At 41.4% G+C, this 19,561-nt stretch overlaps 1 protein-coding gene across 1 annotated transcript in view; it reads right to left on the reverse strand.

The window, feature by feature from the left end:
- Positions 1–19,561, reverse strand: part of HTR2A (5-hydroxytryptamine receptor 2A) — a 59,546-nt gene that overhangs the window by 23,219 nt on the left and 16,766 nt on the right. Inside the window, exons 3-4 of the mRNA XM_068929806.1 lie at positions 7,997–8,781; positions 1,023–1,085 (exon numbers count right to left, since the gene is read on the reverse strand). Of these exons, the coding sequence (XP_068785907.1) occupies positions 1,023–1,085; positions 7,997–8,781 (848 nt within the window). The remainder of the gene's footprint in view (positions 1–1,022; positions 1,086–7,996; positions 8,782–19,561) is intronic.

Genomic DNA, 19,561 nt, shown 5'->3' on the forward strand with positions numbered 1-19,561 from the left:
AATACAGACTAATGGTTCATTTATAAGCTACAAGTTAGTTGCATCTTTTTGGGCTAAATTTTAATATTAATGGCATTTTAGAGTATTTCTTGCTCTGTGAAGGCCTCTTCTTACTATTATATTGAAATTAGGTAAGGTTTATTCTCATTCCCCATACTGATAACTTTTTGCTGTTCTTCTTCATTAGAATTTGACTTAGGTCAACTCCTGCTGAAAGGGCAAATAGTTTTTTTTTGTGCTTTTTCACATTCTGTCTCTCTTTCTTTCTCCAAAACAGTGTTTTTTATCCACTGAGGTTTCTGATATCATCATTAAAATAGTTTTCAGCTCAAACAGTCGGATGGAAAATGAAGTGTGAAGTGACAGCATCCAACTCTGATTTTATTGCTGATATTCTAGATAATCACCGTTTTACTGTGTTATTGGTGGCACTGTTTCCAACGTTGCCACTTATAGAACAGGAATCTTCACCACACCTAAAATACTGGAATCTGTCCCAAAGTAAAATGGCAGACACCTGTATCCCAGCACTGTGAACTGCATGCATTGCATGACTGAGGAAACATCAAAGATTACATTAACAAAGCATTAAGCTGTTTGTGGAAAGTTCTCCCAGTCTTAGAGGCTGTGTCTAAGCTGGTCAGTAGGTGTGAGTTGTGATACACTCTGGCATTCTGCTCTGCTGGTAGCCCACATTACGGACGTAATCAGAGCATGGCACCACTGCCATTCTGCTTTTGTTTGGAGGTTGCTCCACTGGGCCATTGGTTGGTGTGTGCCTAGAATTTGCCCCCGGTGGCATTTAGCTGTGGCAGAGGTGTGCCCGCACACCGGAGAACCTGACAGGGCTTGGGTGTAATCCAGCTTTGCCAAAAAAGCTTCAAGCTTTTGTTATTTGAAAATTAGCTTTATTTTAGGAACTTTCTGGATGAAGAGTAGTATGTACCCAAAGAAGGTATCATACACTGGTCAAATTCTCTGAAAAGTGTATTCCCCTGCTTCAACTTTTTTTCAGTACTTACCCAAGTTTCCCTTGTTATTTTTATGTCTTGGATACATCTTCTGTGTTTTCGGAGGATGTCACACTGTGAAGAACAGTAAATTAAAAAAAAGAGTTAGACATATAGGTAAGAAAAAACTTGATTATTGTGTTCCCTGCAGTAGCAAAGGTACTGAAAGAAGAAGAATAGGTCTTTGTGAGAAGAAGAAGCTTCAGTCCAGAGTCAGATTTTGGAGTTCTAAAAGAAATCTAAGTTGCAGTGAGGAAGGGAGATGGTATTCTGTACTGTTGATAATATCAGTCATTAAAAAGGGGCCAAGAGCGATATTGTCCTTGGCAGACAAAGTCCACAGGAGAAAGCACTGTAGAAACGCCCAATGAGGCAAAACTCCTGACCTGAAGAATTCACTGTCTAAAAGATAAAAAGGAAAAAAAAAAAGTGTTTTCCACACTTCAGAGACGGAGAACTGAGATTGAGATTTCCTGAGTCCAGCCATGGTGAGTTTTGTTCATGTGGAAAGTTCATTTGTATACTGGCAAACTTCTCTATTGCTACAGAACACTTGCCACATAACAGGATATATAACAAGGAACTCACAAGATACTAATATTTGTATTGTTAGTGAACTGCAGTGTAAGAATTTAGAAATGAACTTCTTGAGATCTTTCAGGTCAGTCGCAAAGGTACCTGCACAAATATTTATGGAAGAGCAAGAACAGAAAAATGGGACAGTGCTTAATTAAATTCATACATAGATCACTTTTTCAGTTTGAAACCTAACATAAGAACAGCTGTAGTTGTTCAGACCAAAGGCCCATTCAGGTCAACACCCTGTTTTGAAGATGATCTGTAGCACAAACTGGTAGAGGCAGGAGCACAAGCAGAGGTGAGCATGCACCAATAGCTCCAGAGAGCACTCTGCTAGCAATCTGAGATCCCTACAATTCTCTGACTAGAGCTGTCTATCATTTTACGCTAGAGAGCCCTCTTTGGCTTTTTCCTTCATTTATGTGCCCAATCCTTTTTGGAAACCGTGTAAACTTAGCTTCTACAATGTCATGTTGCATTGAGTTCCACAGTTTAACTAACGAGTGCAGGAAGAATTATCTGCATTCGTTTGTTACAAATTAGTATTGTTTGATCCTGATTTGTGTCCTGCAAGCACTAAGAATGTGACTAACATTACACCTGTAAACTGACACACTGAGTTCGAATAAAACTATTGATTTCATCAGCTTTTATTTGCCCTAAAATTAAGATTACAATCCAACGGGAAAACTTTAAGTTTTTATTTAGTTAATAAACTTTGGCCGGAATAAACTATGGTTTGCAGAACTGTAGTTAGAACTACTTTCAGGGTCAGATAACATGAAATGTCTATGATTAAATCACAAACATCAACATCAAACAGAAAAAGGTTCAAGCAAGGAGACTTTCAGATGGCCATGTCTGTTTGCCAGGTCTCATAGGTCAAAACTGCAGGTATATCGGAGTTCTTCACTGATTACAGAAACTTTCCGAATACCCTTATGCCGTATTTTCAGCAGTCTTCTCAGAGGTTTCTACTAGAAATCTGTGGAGCAAATGTCTTCTTTTCCAAATATCTTTTTTGCTTTTATGGCTTGAAGTGCCAGATGGATGAGCTAAATGTATTCTCTTTCAACAGTCAGTGCAAATTATGTCAGAAGTGGTAAATCTGTAGAGGAGATTTCCAGATAACGTGAGAAATTATAATACCTTGGAGCCTATGTATAGTAATGTAGTATTGTAGAGATAAAACTGACTGGATTTTCATTTCGGGGATTTTATCTAACACATTTCACTCTCTGGTGCTTCAGAGGTTTGTAACTAGAACAGCCTGTTCCCCTTCATTTGAAGACTTCTGAAAAATACACCTTTGTATGGTTTCCCTTAACACATTATAAAGATTGATGAAACTCTTAGGATTACATCTAGGTTTTAAGAGAACTTTTTAAAAATAGCCTTGCTACTTTGGCATACATTGTGAATATAAACAAGAGCATGTAGGCCATAAGATCAGTTTAGTTCACGAATGCATTTGTTTTTGAGTTAGGGTGGAAAAACCAAGAAGTAGATAACAAAATCCATTCAATTTCTGATTATGATACTATTCCTTGTGAAAGGAAATGCTACCAATAGATGGCACTGTGGTTCTGTAACTCGGGTACTTTCTGTGTTTGTGCAAGCAGCTGTAACGCTATTTATTTATGATGTTTATTAATTTTACTTTTATAGTGTGACTTCCTAATGAAATTAATTTAATTGGCATATTACTATTGCCAATACATTGTTTCTGAGACCAAAACATTTTAAGGCATATGCACTTATCCAAAGAGTATACCTTTTCATTAGAAGAACTGCCATCTTTAGACTAAAGACAGAATGATTACAATGCCTCATTGAGGACCACCGTTCACTGAGCTAGTCAAGGTGTGTAGTGCACTATTCCTCTTTGTCTGTCCCTAACAAGATATTAAACATGATTTTAGCCTCCAGCAAGCAATTTACTGCGGCTATGTATGGAGGAAATTAAACCAAACCCAAAAAACTACAGACTTCCAGTTTATAAAACAGCTGATCTCGTTTGAATATTTTAATCTGCTTTACTAGCAGTGGGATCTGACAAAACAATAAAGCATTAGAACACCGTTTTACATTAACATTTACAAAATACAGCAAACATTTTTCTCTATGTATTTACATAAGCAAACATATGTATTCAAAATAGAATGCATCTCACCGTTTGGCAATAATATTACCTAAGTACAGTGCATGACTGACAGAATGAGATAGATACAGAGGATTTTTTACCCTGAAGTATATAAAGTGTGCACACCAGCTTAGGAGATATATGGTGAGCTTTATGTCTTTGGACATTTTTCAGATGCAGTTTAAACAGTAATAAAATGTAAATCTATTTGAAAAATTGTTGATTAAAACATTTTTCAGTCAAAGTAATTTTTTTTGGATGCAAACGTGACAGACTGACTCATCAAACAGGGAGAATACTTCTCCTGTGTGGTAGGGGAAGACCCTAACCTCAGAGCTATTCTATAATGAATGTTTTTTTTTTTATTCCTGGAAATTTTCAGACATTTCCATTCCAGTCTGATGCATATAGAAAACACTTTTTTTTTTTTTTTTTGCAAGATAGAATTGTTGCTCTGAAGCTGGTCACGTTTATTAAACTGTAGTGTTCTGGAGTTCAAGAGGTCATTCCAAGCATAGGCCCCAGTGCTATAAAATTCTGGTCTTAAAACTGCTGATCTTTGACATCTGTCAGCAATATGATGACTCTCTTAATTGCTATCTACTGATTATTAACCTTCCAGATCCAGAATGGTGGGTATTAGAAATTCAGACACTGACTCTGTCATCCTCACTAAGGCAAACCACACAAAAATCTATTAACATATTCGTGCAAGATGGCAGAATCAGGCCTCACAATACGGTCAAAGATGTTCGTAGAGAGCTGGAGATATTGGTCCTTATCTTATGCATTATCTTATCTTGGCTTAGAGAGGCTTCTTAGGCAAAAGCCACTGATCACTCATTAAAACCACCTATCTGAGTGCTCACAGTATTAAAAAGTCAGGCATCAGATATCCCTACTTTTAACCAAAAAAGTGAGTATTATGTTACCTCCAGCTGTCAATTAAAGAAATGCTGTCAGGTCACTTAGGTCCAAAACATAGGCTTTATTTTAATAAGCTGGAAAGAATTTAATGCTCAGAGTCATTTTTTAAAGAAACGTCAAGTGAATAATTGAACTCCTTTTTGTTTGTAGTGAAACATTCCCCGTCAGTATTTGCAACCTGAGCAATTTGACATTACGAAAGAGAAACAGAAGGTGAAATGAATGAGAAACAGAGGGGCTGATTTGCTGTGCCGTGTGGGTGAAATGCAGACAGTAAGCAGAGAGCATAAGCAGTCAACATTAAATGCTTAGTAACAGCTTATTGAGCACAGCCTGGTGAAGGAGACTGTGCAGGGCAGCAACTAGAGCCTCAGGAGGTTCTGGAAGAATTGAGCTTCAGAAAAGTGCAGGACACCCATGTAAATTTTTTGGTATGCAAGCCAGCTCTGCTCCCTGACACAAACTGATGGTGGGGCCAGGAATCACTGCTCTCTCTGCCTCTTTCTCTCACATGGCAGATGCTCACATCAAGATGGGCACAAATTTTACAAAACATGGCAATTCCGTGCACTGGTGGAAGCTCCTGTGTTTCCTTTCCGATAGAGTCCCTTCAATCCTATGTCAGTATTCATCGTATGAAAGCAATTTGGTTTGGTGCCCGATCCTGAGCCTCAGACCTCTACCCAGAAAAGAGCTCAGTTTTTATTACTGCCTACCTCTTTGCTAAGGTGCCCAAGCCCAAGGGTGAATCCTGAAAACCATTTTCCCAGCTGCTAAGTGGAGGCATCTAAACACCAGGAGGTATCTGAAACCCCATTACATTGAATGCCTTGGAGCTCTTGTGCTCCAAGTGCTAGTGCTTGCCTGGCTGGCCTGGGTGATGCGACCTGGCTCCTGCCCTTAGGGCAAACCTGCTGGTTTAGACTCTACATCAAACTCAGCAGGAGACAGAGGAAAGTCACTGCTTCCACCTGGTACTCCAGTGGTCCACTTGCTCAGCAGTGCTTAGCAGATTCCAGCTGAAATCCTTTCTCTGCCTGTGTAGGGATGAAGACTCACAACACCCTCTTGCTGTGCTACTCTGGAGTGGGGTATGTGTAGGGAGAGGAGGGTACCAAGTTCATTTATCCTTCTGCCGAGGCAGTTTCAGTTTGGATGTGATGACTGAATGTTTCCAAGGCCAGAGAGAGCATATAAACAAACTCGGCTTGAGCACAGTGCTTAGACCACTTGCACGGGGTCCTGTAATTCCAGTCTTCTTTCAAAAAAACAAACAAAACCTCAATTTCTCTGGGTTGTTCTTGTTTTTTTGGAGAGCCATTAGTGGCCATGTACTGATGAATAACACATGCCATTGCTCCAGCAGGGCACAGCACGCCACTTTCACCTGCGCACACACACTGAGGCTGAAGGCTGTGAGGGGAGTCGTTGTCACCAAGCCTACACAGAGCTCCTCAGTGACCTGTGCCAAGCGGCTCTGACCCATCCCATGTTGGGAGTTACCGCTTGTAAAACCAGCAGATTTGGTTTTCACACTGGCAACAGAACAATAAAAGCAATTGCTTGAAAATCAGCAAAATAACCACCCAAGATCAAAGTCCTCCTCTGCTACAGAATTCAACATTTTAAACTAAAGGTCTCCGTCTTCCAAACAAACATGCCAGTGCATAGGATAGAATCAGATTCTGTCTGTCTCTTTCTTTGCCTGAGGATTTATTTAATTTTTTTAAGAAAATTGGACAACTTCAAAAGAAGGACTTACAAAATGATGAAGGCATTGGAGTTTGGCTTCTAGATGAAGCAGTCCTTTTTTCAGAGTGGACAGAGTCTGAGACAAGTCCATCCTACTTCTCCGGACTATGGTTGCAAAATCCATGTAAAGAATCACATATCTGGATTTAAGTTCTACAGGTGGGTGCAACGTTTATGTTTCTGCTCTCCGGCAGAGCCCCACTGGCTTCAGTGAAACTGTCTGTGATGCCCGAAAGGCATCATGGTTTCATGACTAGGCATTTCTGTAAAACAATGTAACTGGTGTTCTTTACATAATGTATTCTGCCCTTGGAGCTGTGCAGTGAAATACTGTGGTGTTTATAAGTCCGTTACTTTCAAATGGGCCCCATTTGCCCATATATATTTCATTAAGGCTGAGTCCTAATAGTGCAAGCTACCTACTGTTCCTGAGCAATCTTCCGTAACAGCAAAACCAAGGAAACCAATTTTGTGCAAGTAACAGTTTTCTAATAATTCTGACTCTACAAGCACTAAAACAAAAATCAAAAGCACAATTGCCTTTTTAACCAAAGAGAAATGGTGAGAGATAATCTGTTGAAATCCCTTACGAAAGGTTTAGTCCTGCAAAACTTCCACTGACATTACTTAAATCAGACTGTTGGAACTGGACCAGAAGAATGGATATGGAATGCTTCCTAAAATTATGTAGCAACGTTGCACCTGATATTTCATGCTCTTCTCTCACTTAATTTCTCTGTCAACACCAGTATGAAAGAGCAGAGAACCAAGCCCAATAATTACTCTTGAAAAAAGTATTTTCACATTTTAAATAGAACAGATGAAACTTGTGGAATGGAAATAAAAGTGCAAGACATGAAATAAAGATTAAGAGTGGTGGTAGAATCAAGGGAGCATTCAAGTACAATTTACTTTTGATGACTGCTAATTTGAACTACAGAACAAATGGCAGAAGAGCCCAGTAACATTTCAGAATGGTCATTCAGAAGAAAATATAGCCATAAAAACCCTGTTACCAAAATTTCTATAACTGATCTATACAGGTTTTAATAGATTTTTCTTTAATGTTTCAAAATTTATTTTAAATATATATTAGTAAATAAACCATCATTTTATTTAAAATTCCATAAAGTGCTCATTCAGTAATTGATAACAAACTTCCATATAGCAAGACAAACTAGCTGGAACCTAATCTGCAAGGAAACCAAAGAACGGCTTAGCTTTCATTTGCAAAAACAAAAGAAATGCGTAGATTTCTTCACAGCCCATGTTATAATACCAGAAATTGCATTTTTTCTTTAAGAAATATATCCTTTAGAATATTAAAAAAATAAGTTTAATAAAGCCTGTGCTTAAAACAGCCAAAGTACTGTATGAAAAAAAATTGCACATTTGATACCATTTCAACCCTGTTTTTCATCAGTGGGATGATATGAGGCGTATGTGATGTTACTGGAGGGTCTCTTGAACAGGGCTAATTTTCCTAAGCTATCAGAGCCTCTCACAGCAAGGTGAAATTTTCAGCGTACACATTCTAGTTGTCATGGCAGCTGCCAACAGGCTAGCAGAGTCACACACAGCTAACCTTTTCATTCACTGGATTGATATTTCCCTTTGAGGTACCATCTAAGTGACGTATTCCTATTGTAACCATCGAATAATCCTTAGCCATCATTTTGGCCTCTTTTTTCAAACTCTTCATTTGTGCTAGCTGGAGCTGGCTGGAGTTATATGCAAGCGCTGGGATAGTGTTCACCAAAATCAACTGGAAAGGTTTCTTCTCCTCCTTGTAGCGACACTGAATGTAACGAGAAAAAGCGGAGCGGTAGGTTTTATTGAACAATGTGTATACGAGTGGATTGACAGCCGAAGAAAGGTAGCCAATCCAAACAAATACATTAAGTAGTCCTCCAATGACTTCTTCATTGCATGATTCCTTGCAAATTACAGCCATCACATTGGTGATGAAAAATGGGCACCACATCACAACAAACAGGAAGAAGACAATGCCAAGAACCTTGGAAGCCTTCTGCTCATTGCTGATGGATTGCATCGTTCTCCTCCCGGAAGTCCCCGTGTCTCTGTTCAAAGACCTCTGAAAGAGTTTCTCTGAAGACAGGGAGCTCTGAGGGAGGAAACTAAATGAAGCAAACTTGGTCTTTGGGCCAGGGTCATTCACACATAAGGTAGCTTCTTTCTGCAGTGACTTGATAGTTAAAAAATAGGTCACCACCATGATGGTTAGAGGGATGAAGAATGCCACAAAAGAGCCTATTAGGACAAAATTCTCATCTGCAAGTAGGCAGCTGTCTTTCTTAAACACTTTGGAATCATCTTGTAGACCAAAGACTGGTATAGGCATGGAGATACCTGAAGGTGGATTAGAGAAAGAGAACGTTAAACACAATAATAATAAATCCCACTTCCAACCTCCAAGAAAAATTAGGCAAAACACCCTGACCTGTACACAAATCATTTCACAAAAAATGAGCAATGAGTAGTTAGTTAGAGGACATAATTTAAACCAACAGATACAGCCAAAACTGATAGACCTCCTAAAGCAAATTGAATTTGCACAGTCAACGGAATAGTATTGCGTCTCATGTTTCATCAGCGACATGATGCTAATCCTGTTCTTGGGACATTTTTACTGGGACTACAGTAACAAAGGATGCTGTATGAAGGGTTGGTCTTGCAGATGTCAAGTTTTATGAACTAAGCTGTGGTCTGCTGGGCCCTGGCATTTGTAAGTGGCTGTAATCACCTTTACAGGATTCTAGCAAAGAAGAGTAGGAGAAAAACAGCACTGAGGTTACTAAAGGGATTCTGCAGTTGTTCTAATCTAGATTCCCTCTCTCCTTCAAAAAAACTCAGCCACAGGTAGAATACGTTTCCATGAAACTTTCACATAACGCCTGATAGCAGCAGAAGCATAAGTTCTCCTGTTCTTGGGTCTTGACCCCACTTGTAATGATCTCCAGACTTGCTCCTTGCTCCCTGCTACTTTGGCAGAGGCTTTTATCAATTGTAGGCAAGATGATATCTCCTCCTTTTTTTCTCATACTGGCTGTCAACTGTTAAAAGTGGCCTTAGCCTGTTTTTCATTAGAAGATTTCGAGTGTTCTGGGTAATGATTTCTGACTAGGCTGTGAAATACCAAGCTATTCCAGGAGGAAAGAAAAAAATTTTTAGCAGGTCTGAAGTGATCTTCTGCTGGATCTTTTTCTTTTCCCCCCTGCAATCTTCATACAGTCGACGCAGGCTAAATGCAAAAAAAAAAAAAAAAAAAAAAAAAAAGAAAGCTTTCCATGGCAACAGCCAGGGAAAAGATGAGGCCAGATTAAACACGGAGGGACACCAGTATGAGACAGCCTGAGACTTAGTTCACCCTCCAGGCCTGTGTATGTCCCTTTCTGGTGCTGTCAGCCTATATAGGCTTTACGGTGCTGTCAGCCTATATAGGCTGCCCTCTCAAAGCACAACTCCCAAGGCACAGCAGCACTGCAAACCTTCTCTTCCCTTGGAGCACGTACTCTGTTCTTGCATGGTAATGTTCAGCAGGCAAGATGATAAAGTGTATTCACCTTGGACTGCTCCACCTGATTCAAGCCCACTCAGCCATTTCCTCAGAGACTTCTGCAAATGCTGCCAGCATCTGTGCAAAACCAAACAGCTGCTGTTTGCTTGGTCATTGGTGTTTTTTTAAAATAGTTCTTTCCTCCACTCCCCGAAGCGGATGCTAGCTTTCCAAGAGAGGCAATATTCAGACACCAAAAGGGATGATGTACTGTTAAGACGATGAAAGTGGAGTTGTGAACCAGGGAGCAATCCTGCAGCCCTATTTGGGTGAAAGCAGCTAGGAGCCTGACTCCTGCAGAAAGTTAGCATAACCTAGAAGCCTCACTCCCCTTTGCATCTTTGAACAGCAATCCCAGATGCTGTGTCCAGCTTTTGAAGAAGAAACAGGGAACCAGAGAAGAATTTCTCATGATGCCTTGCCCTGTCCCCTGTATGTCCAGCAAGTCCTTCTTGGTTAGAGTATGGGTTTTGAACCTCATCGTCTCAATGTCAGCACACAATGGCACCTGTCCTCTACCTCACCTCCTTTCCCTTCCTCCTACTCCACTGCTTAAAGCACAGGCTCTCTCTTCATTTCATGTATGCGCAGTGCCCAACATAACAGTGCTGCAGTCCTGGAGAGGGGCTCTAGAGTCCAGACACAGTACAAATCAACAATAATAATAGCAATAATAGTATTAAATTATTATTCTTTTCAAATGTTCCATTCTTACAGTGCTTCTGAAGCTTTCGCAAGGCTCTTTATTTTTCTAACAACACTGTAGCTTATTTTATCTGCACAGCTTTGAATTGAGTCATTGTAATGCCTTGAGCCAATTACAAGAGCACCGTTCTTATCTGCCCAGGGCAGAAGCCAGTGGATAGCCTGCGGTATTGCTCTTTCTATTTCTGTTCCAAGACTGCACAAGCCTAAATAGAGGAACTTAGGGTGTGAGAAGCCAATGTGTGAGGTGCAAAATCATGCAGTGTGTGGCAGCTCCTGGGTCAAGCTGACAGAAACCCCCAGCGACTCCAGGCTCCGAGTCAATGTGACTGACAGTGCAGAAGTCACCTACAAGAGCTGCGTTGCCCAGGGAAGGCCAAAAAATTTGAGACAACAGAAGGTGCTGAACACTTCCAGGCACCTGGGAATGCTTTGAATTTCCTTTTCTTCTGGGGGTGAGTGAAAGGGATACCGAAGGCACCCAGTGCCTCCCAGCATTAGGCTTCAGCTGCATGAAAATACAGCACTAGTCGAGCAATACCACAAGTTTCCTATCCAGTTCTGCCCTGTATAGATAACAGCAGGGCTGATTTGTCCTCTCATTCAAGGACCTAGTGTGAGCTGCAGAGATAAAATAAGCAATGGTATTGACGGAGTAAAAAGATGCCTTTCACTGCTACGGACCTTATGGTTCAGAAGTTGCACCCAGGAGTCATAGGAGGAGAGCCAGCAGCACTGGAAAGAGGAAAATTTTAGCAAAATTGCGAGCTTTTTCAAGTAAAAGGCCAAAATCAGTTGCAGGTCCTCACCCAACACAGGGGCAGCACTTCTCCATCTGTTTTGTTTTGTTGTTGGCAACGTCTGGAGAACTGATCTCTTAAATCCAGATTTCTGGCTTTAAAAAGCGACTGAATGGAAATGAACTTCAGTTTGTAACTGGAGTTTTGACATCTCCTTCTGATTCCTTTAACAAGTGCAAAAGCACTCTTCACAGCAGAGCTGTAGCAGTCCCTGGTAGTCGTATATGTTTTTCTGAATGACCGTTCAAGGCAAGAAGATAGCCTGCCTCTACAGCCTCAGATAGCTGGCCTATATACAGTTCGAAAATACCAGAGATAACACGTTTTGATGAAAGAGAACACTGGTAGCTGTTACCTGTGTTTTGTGTACATCCCAGTTCAGCTGACATAGAGGATCCCACAAATGATAATATGCCATTCCTGCATGGCGTGAATTAACTTCCAGCCCAAGTCTCCCCTTTCGTATGCCAGCTGAGACTGAACTTATTTCCCCCCATAAAGGAACATAATTTGTCCCTCTTCAACATGTAGCTTCTGGCTTCTTGTTAGCGGAAGGATGGCAAATCCCATTGAGGACAGAGGGACCAAATTCAAAGGCAACCATGTTTAAACTGGAAATAAAGGAGCTTCCATATGCAGCCTCGCTCCACTGTTCTGATGGGATTTTTAAGAGGCGTCACACACGGCCAAGGAAGTCATTCACGTGTCACTCAGGTAGGGGTAAGATCAAACTCATACTCCAGACGCAGATAACAAAAAGTTCTCATCTAAGCTGTATTCGTGCATTCACTGATACATGAAAAATGCATGCTGATGCAGCATGCATTTAGCCGCATATTAAAAATGTTAAAGTCATATTTAAAATAACAGAGTTGACAAAGGTTGTGTTAAAAATAACTGTCCCCATTTACCCCATCCTAGCGTCTTGCAGAGGAAGAGCCTGAGCAAACAGATAGGCAACATGGCACTTCCCTAAAGGACCACACATTCAGGCGTTAAAGAAACAAGAGAGGGGGAAAGCCCAAGACTGGGCTCTGCAGTCTTGTGGGCCATAGCAGCGAGCATCCTCCCACTAGCCAAAGATACCAAAGCACTGTGTCTGCAGGTGAGGGTCCCAGAGTGGGCTAGAGCCCCGAGCATACCCCAACCAGTCCTCAGCATCCAGCCAAGCTGTGGTAGGATATATGTGGCTTTCCTGAAAATTCCCACACTCTTTAAGGGTGTGAGCTGAAGCTGCACTTCAGCCTGCATTTCAGGATCTGGCCAATGGGTCTGCCCACAATGCTTATTCCATGCAGTCACCACAAGACCAGATGAAGTATGTAGTGGTGAATGGGCTAGGCTTTTTGCGCAGAGCTCACCTATACTGCACATAAGCCGCATGTATCAGTTTGCACTAGGGGCTAGCATGGGCCCAGATCTTTTCTCAGACCACTCCTTAACCTCACCTAAATCCTGGCCTGCATGTGGATTTGCACAATGTGAACCTGAGGTGGGTTCATGCTTGATGACTGGATCGTGCTTAGTCCTAACATATGTATAAATATTCCTAAATTCTCTAGGCACCATATTTTGCTCAGGCAGCTTAATGACACAGGTTTTATTAGCGCTACGATAGACCAAATATGGTTGAGAAGCCAAGTGACTTTTAGAGCAAAATTATTACTTTGTCTTCAGAAAAACACTACTGTCAGTGTAGACTGCAACACACAAGTCCTGGAATTTTACTTGAGACAACGTCCAGTAAAATCAATAGAAATGTTCCTATTAATTTCAGTGCAATGTGGATGGGGCCTAAATTGGGTAATCAGATTCCATGCAAATTGAATATTCTTCAGGAGCAACCCACATGAAGCTGAACTACATTCATCGCAGCTTGGCAATGACTGAATGGTTGGCATGGGTCAACTATTAGCTTTTATCATATATTATAGCAACTAACTGAATTCATTTGTTAAAGATCAAAGCAGACTGGTCTATTTCTCCTTGATAATTCAAATATATAATTTATTGATGTTTATACTGCCCTTGCTTTCCATTCCCTACTCTTGGTGACTGTGGCTGTCTAAGTAAGAAGACACAGAATGTGCGTGTGCATTCCCATGACAAGAGAAAAAAATCAACTTCCCTGGAAGTTGAACAGCCCTGGAAGGGCTGTTGCAGAACCACACTACTTTCCTGCCTCTCACTAAGCTCAAGGTCACTCTGGAAAAATGCTGGTATTCCCTGAGTGCTTTTTTACAGTTTGACTTACCCTGCTTCCAAAGCAAATGAAGCTGAGGCACAGGGGAAGCATTCAGCACACAACAGGAGCATCCAGTCAAGCATTGAAGGTGCATTAGCCTCTGCATTTCCAGTTGACACTCCCGCTTATATCACAACATTTTTTCCTTCCAGACAAATCCTAAATATATTCCTTCAGTATGCAGTGATTTATTTATATAGCTTGATTTATACACAGGTGACTGTTTCAAACGCCAGGTACTTCTAATAAACCACAAAACAGAATCCAAACAATAAAGATCAGTGATAAATCCTGCATTAAGCCTCAACCATATGGGCACAGTTTCATAGTGACAGAGTGCTCTTTGAAGCCCCAAAGGTTCAAAGCTAAAGCAATAGCATCCTTCATGTGTTTCTGTCACATGAAGGTGAAAGGCCTGGTAAAACTGACAAAGGTTGATTTAATGGTATGCATTGCTAGCTTGCAAATCTTCAGGGATTCACAGCAGCCATAAAACCGTTTTAACTGGACAGGTAAAGTGGGTTTGCAGCTACCTTGAGCTGCTGAGGCTACTGATGAATCAGAGCCAGACTTTACAATATGTCCTGAAGACGGACACATTCGGGCTACTTAGGATCAAGAAAAGAGGGAGGGAGTAAACTGGTGAAGTCAAGGTTCCTTACATGAAATCCCCTTCAAGCAGAACCTGTAAGTCATGTACTTTCACCCCAGATACAGCAGTTGGAATTGATTTGAGGAATACAAATGAGAACTACTGTGTATCTTAATGAATGTCCAAGGGATAGGAAATACCTTTTAAAAATGTAATTACAGTTTCTCAGCAAAATTCAGCACCTTTTCTCTCCTGCACACAAAAAAGAAAAACCTCCCCAGCTCAAGTTTTAGCATGGATTCAGCCATATTCAGGTTATGGGCCAAATCATGAGCAACGACAGAGAAGTGCTGCAGCACCAGGTACCTCTGAAAGGATTGTTGCTCAGAGAAAGGCACTCTTTCCTTCAAGCAGCAAAATTTTTTTACAAAAAAACTCTCACCTGCTTGAAAAATTGGAAAGTTTTTTTTTAGAAAAGCCCTTGTCCGATATCTGGTACCTTTTTCTACTTGGAGAATGTCCTCCTTTTGTGTGTCTACACTATCCAACAACTTCATTCCCCATTTCATTCCCAGTTTACCTAACTGTCCACACTGCGTGAATATCAGGTCCCTTCTACGCTCTCTCTTGAGCCTAGTTTAATAACTAGTTTCCTCTGAAACAGAACCGGGGTTTTGTTCTTGATAATTCCCTCCAGAATCAGCTGCCAAGAAAAAACAGGGATGAGACATCATCCAGTTCACCTTGCTCTACCCACCCATTCCTCCAACACTGTCCCTGCAGGCTTTGCACCCTCAGGTACCACCTGCGTATAACCTCGGTATCATATCACAAAAAAATTGCTTTGGTGCAACAGAGCCGTCACATTATTTTCAATATTTTGAACTGAAAAAAATACACACAATAATATTTCTTTCCTTGGGCTACCATGGCTCCCCCTGGGGCCTGGAGGAGACCTCATGCCAAATGTTGTGTAGTGTGGATGTGCCTGCTTGCTCTAGGAGCACAAACCATAGTGAGCCATTTGTGAGGGGACCATGGGTCATGTCCTCCTCTGGGCAGCAGGCTTGCAAAAATGTCCAGACCTTACATGAGAATCAGGAGGTTAGCGCCAGCAGCTTGTGTGCTTTCCCTTAAACCATCCATGAAAGAGCTGCTCAGTCTGACTCCATGCCTCTGCCTGACGTGGGGCACTCACAACACGTGTGCAATTTTCTTCTCAGACCTGGCAGCACTTTGCTGATTTCTGCACGCACCTGAAAGTGGTATTTCCCATCTGACTCATCTCTAGTTATGCCAAAACTCTCAGTTCCTTGTTATAATCTTAATGTTGCCCAAATAGTACCAGCCACATTTAACTCTGGTTCTAGTAATACTTTTTTATTTCTTCAGAACACAAAGTGTCTAGTCTCTCCCGCAGATAGCCAAGGCCCACTTTCAGGCTCTCAAACACACTGTCTTGCCCAGTGCACAGCAGCTTTCCCAGGCTAGTAGCGACATTTGAGCGGTTTGCTGATGGGTGGCAGTGCAGAAACAGAAATTTCCCGCGTGGGGAGAGGGATGTTGAAAAGTTCTGGGTGTTTTGAGAGTCACCATCTGGGGCTCCATCTCATCAGCATGAAAGTTAAAAAACTTGTGCTTTTTCTAGTCAACGTGGCCAGTGTCCCCAAAGTCCGGGGCTCGAATTTCTCCTTGTGTTTCAGACAAGCACAGCCCTGTTCCTTAGTGGGCTGTGCAGTGGCAGGTATATGGGCTGGCAGGGGTATGGGTGGATGAGGAGGTTTCTCTCACAAATCTCCGTATAATATTTGCTTGCATATGTATTTCCTCAAGAGCTAGTGAGCCATGGTGTTGGTGGGTATCATCTCTTCTGTGTATCCCAAAGGTGTCATCCTCTCAGGACTGGAACCAGAGGAGGTCCAGATATTTCTGTATCCCTCTCTACATGCCAAGTGTATTTTTTTATTCAAGGGCACACACTCAGCTAGCTTTCTGTGGCTTTACCTTGGGACATTTTATTTGGTCACACATGTTCTATTTAATACTACTGAGAAGCAAAACTGCTTTACATTTAATTTCATATCAATTTCCATATTATAATATAAATTTTGAAATGGCTTTTGGCAGCTCAGAAAATTTTTCAGAAATCATATTATTTAGTCTAGTAGGAGATAATTTCAGTTCTTTTTATGTGAGATTATTGTAAATGATGATTTGTAATAATATAATGTGCTAAATGGCCTATTTTGCTTTAGAAAAACAAAATCAGAAAAGTCTCAGTGGCTTCCTGATACATTTGTCATTTATATTCTCAGTCCTGAAGCCTATTTCATTCAAGTACAGAGATCTCTCTGTACAAGTTAATTGGCAGGACTGCAATAGTAATTCAAATTAGAAACAAATCAGTATTAGAGGAACATTACAGGGGAGACGGTTACCCCTTTTTGACCCAACTGATTAGAAATCCAGGGCTCTGGGGCTGGCTGAGTTATGAGAGGAAACTGCTGATGGACTCGTTAATGCTTTGGTACAATCCTGTTCGCTTACAAAGTGTGCGTACAGTCCTATTTCCGTAGATGCAGCAAGAATCAAACAGCAGGAGACGGTTTCTCTGTTCGCAGCTTTAAGTACCATTCCTGCCTATCCACACCGCAAATGCTCTTTCTTAGCTCTGCCTTAGGACTTGTTTATAATATGTCTGTGGCCTGCATGTTGGTTCTTGCTACCTTGCTACCTTCTCTAATCCTGCTGAATATCTGAGTAAAAGATGCACACTTTTGCATAGCAATTACCAATGGAGCCTCTCTACCGAGGCAGTCATTATATTCTTCTTCTAGTGCCATTATCTTTGATTTGGGCAAAGGCTTCTGCCAGGGTGCTCATTGGCTTCTTATGGCTATCTCAGAGCAAAACAAGTTGTTATCCCTCTGTGTAATATGATTATTTTGTCACTAAGGAGACTAATGTATGCATATAGAAGTCTATAGTCATCAAATAGCTATAAAGTAAGAAAGTAAGATTTATAACTGTCCTAAAGAAATTATTTTAAGAAACGATTTAGGGACTGGGTATTTCAGATTATGGCATTTTTCTACAGCAAAGTCTAGGAGCAACGGTGAATGGACCCCTGTGGTTTCAATTTAGCAAGCTGAAATACAGATTCTTGCTATTACAACTACACCTTATTAGTTTAATGCCACCACAGGTTTGCCTACCTGGGCTGCCCTTGCCTCCTGCAGACTGCAGTGGGCAGAAGGGAGGCCTCCAAGAGGAGAGAAATTGCTGAAGAAAGCTGCCTGATCTGGTCATTCATAAACAGGGAGGCAGTCAGAAGCACTTCTCAAAGCTAGCCTAGCTGAATATTAAAATTTTTCAGTTATTTCCTGATGTGCTTGAGGTTATTTCCAGGTAATTGCCTCCTTGGCCCTTTCCTGCAAGTAGCCTCATTTTAAATGAAGCTCTGCAGTGCTTCAGTCTTTGTAGAGTAAAATGTATTCTGCTTGGAGTTACCACACTGATGACTTCCAGGACTGGGCACCTCTAGGGCCAGTAAATAGAAACAGCACTTTCTCCTTGATCAGTGGAAGCCTTAGAAAAGTGAAAGACCTCATCAAATTGTGCAGAAATTTAGGTTTTAGGTGGCGTGTAATTGAGTTCCAGCTGCTTGCTTATTATAACATTTATATCTGCTGAGATACAGAACCTTTCCTGAATAAATAAGAAGTATCCAACAAGCTGGTAAATAAATTTGTGCATAATTTGACTATAGAACAAAACAATGCATATCACATGCCTGTGTTCTTCCACAGATTTCCCATGGACTTGATGGATCTCCCTTTAACTGCCCGTGGCTAGATCATATTCTGAATATTTTAGTGATGTTCAGGCTGAAGGAAGATGTTAAAAGACCCTAGCCCTAGACTTGAGGAGTATGTCAACTTTTAGAAAAAAAGTAACTCTCTTTGCCTTGTGCGGATTACAGTACAAATACAAGTCACTATAAATCCATCTACAGGGAAGAAGAGGGAGGCAAGAAGACATCCGGGCTTAGCTTTTCCAGCAGAAGGCAGGGCAGAGCTGTTTAGCTCCAGGACAAACAGGTATTTAAGAGCCAGTACTAATGAGAGTCTGAAAATCCTTATCTTCTTTATCAGTCAAGAGGAACCCAATCAACCCTATCTCCAGCAGGATGTGTGCAATGGTGGCATGCAGAGCTGACTTTTTCACCTGAGAAAGCACCATCCCTATGTTCCCCAGGTAACAACTTAGCTCATCTGCGGAGGAGCACACATCAGTGAAAAGAAATGTTTGCGGGAGTGATTCACTACTGTTTCGGCACCACATTATTGTGTCACATGTGAGGTGAAACGGCAACTCCTTTTCCCTAGCCTGTTCAGTCCTGTGGCTCTCAGGTGACCCTGAGAAAGCATGGCCATCTAGTGTCAAAGAGGGCAAGGGCATTCAAAGAAAAGGGCAAAAGCCACTTTGTACAGGCCACCAGATAACTGTCATCTAGTAATAACTTTCTGCCACTGGGAGCTGGGCTAGGTTAGGTTTGTGTCTGGCCACAGGCCCTGTTTCTCATTACTACTTGGTCAGGCCAGCTAGCCCTGCTAGCTTACTTTCTCATTGTAACGTAGCTGAAGAAGGGAAGGACAGGGAGAACAACTTGTGACCTGAGGTACATTTTAAAACTGAGAGTATGAAATATAAAGAGGAATAAAATAATGTAGGTGCTCTACATCTACTTGGCTCAGAGGCATGTGGATACCGTGAGATGTCATGTTACACCTAAGCAGGGCTGAGAATAAGCAGTGATTTCGTTCACATGGCTACATGTACGCATACATGCTGAGCAAAGGTTGCCCACTCTTCTAAACAGCTGGCTATAAGCTGTGCATTTGTGAGCTGAAGCCATCACTAAGGTTTTCACTACTAACATCAGGCGTGGAGATACGTCTAATGTAAAAATAATAAACTTTTAAGACCGCCCACTGTGTAATTTATTTGCAATATTATTTACAATAGCAATTTACTTGCCATCTGATCTTTGAGGACATTGTGACCTATCACTGTCCCTGAGCTTGGAAAAAATAAAGCGTAATGAGGTCTCTGGCTAAGCATGGACAGGAGGCAAAGGAACCAGCTTGTATTGGGGGAGGCTGGCAGAGAAGACCTGAAGACCAGAGTAGCCAGATAGTCGCTGCCATCCTGTTGTCAGATGGGATTCA

The sequence above is a fragment of the Struthio camelus genome, chromosome 1 (assembly GCF_040807025.1).
Source record: "Struthio camelus isolate bStrCam1 chromosome 1, bStrCam1.hap1, whole genome shotgun sequence".
Taxonomy (NCBI): Eukaryota; Metazoa; Chordata; class Aves; order Struthioniformes; family Struthionidae; genus Struthio; species Struthio camelus.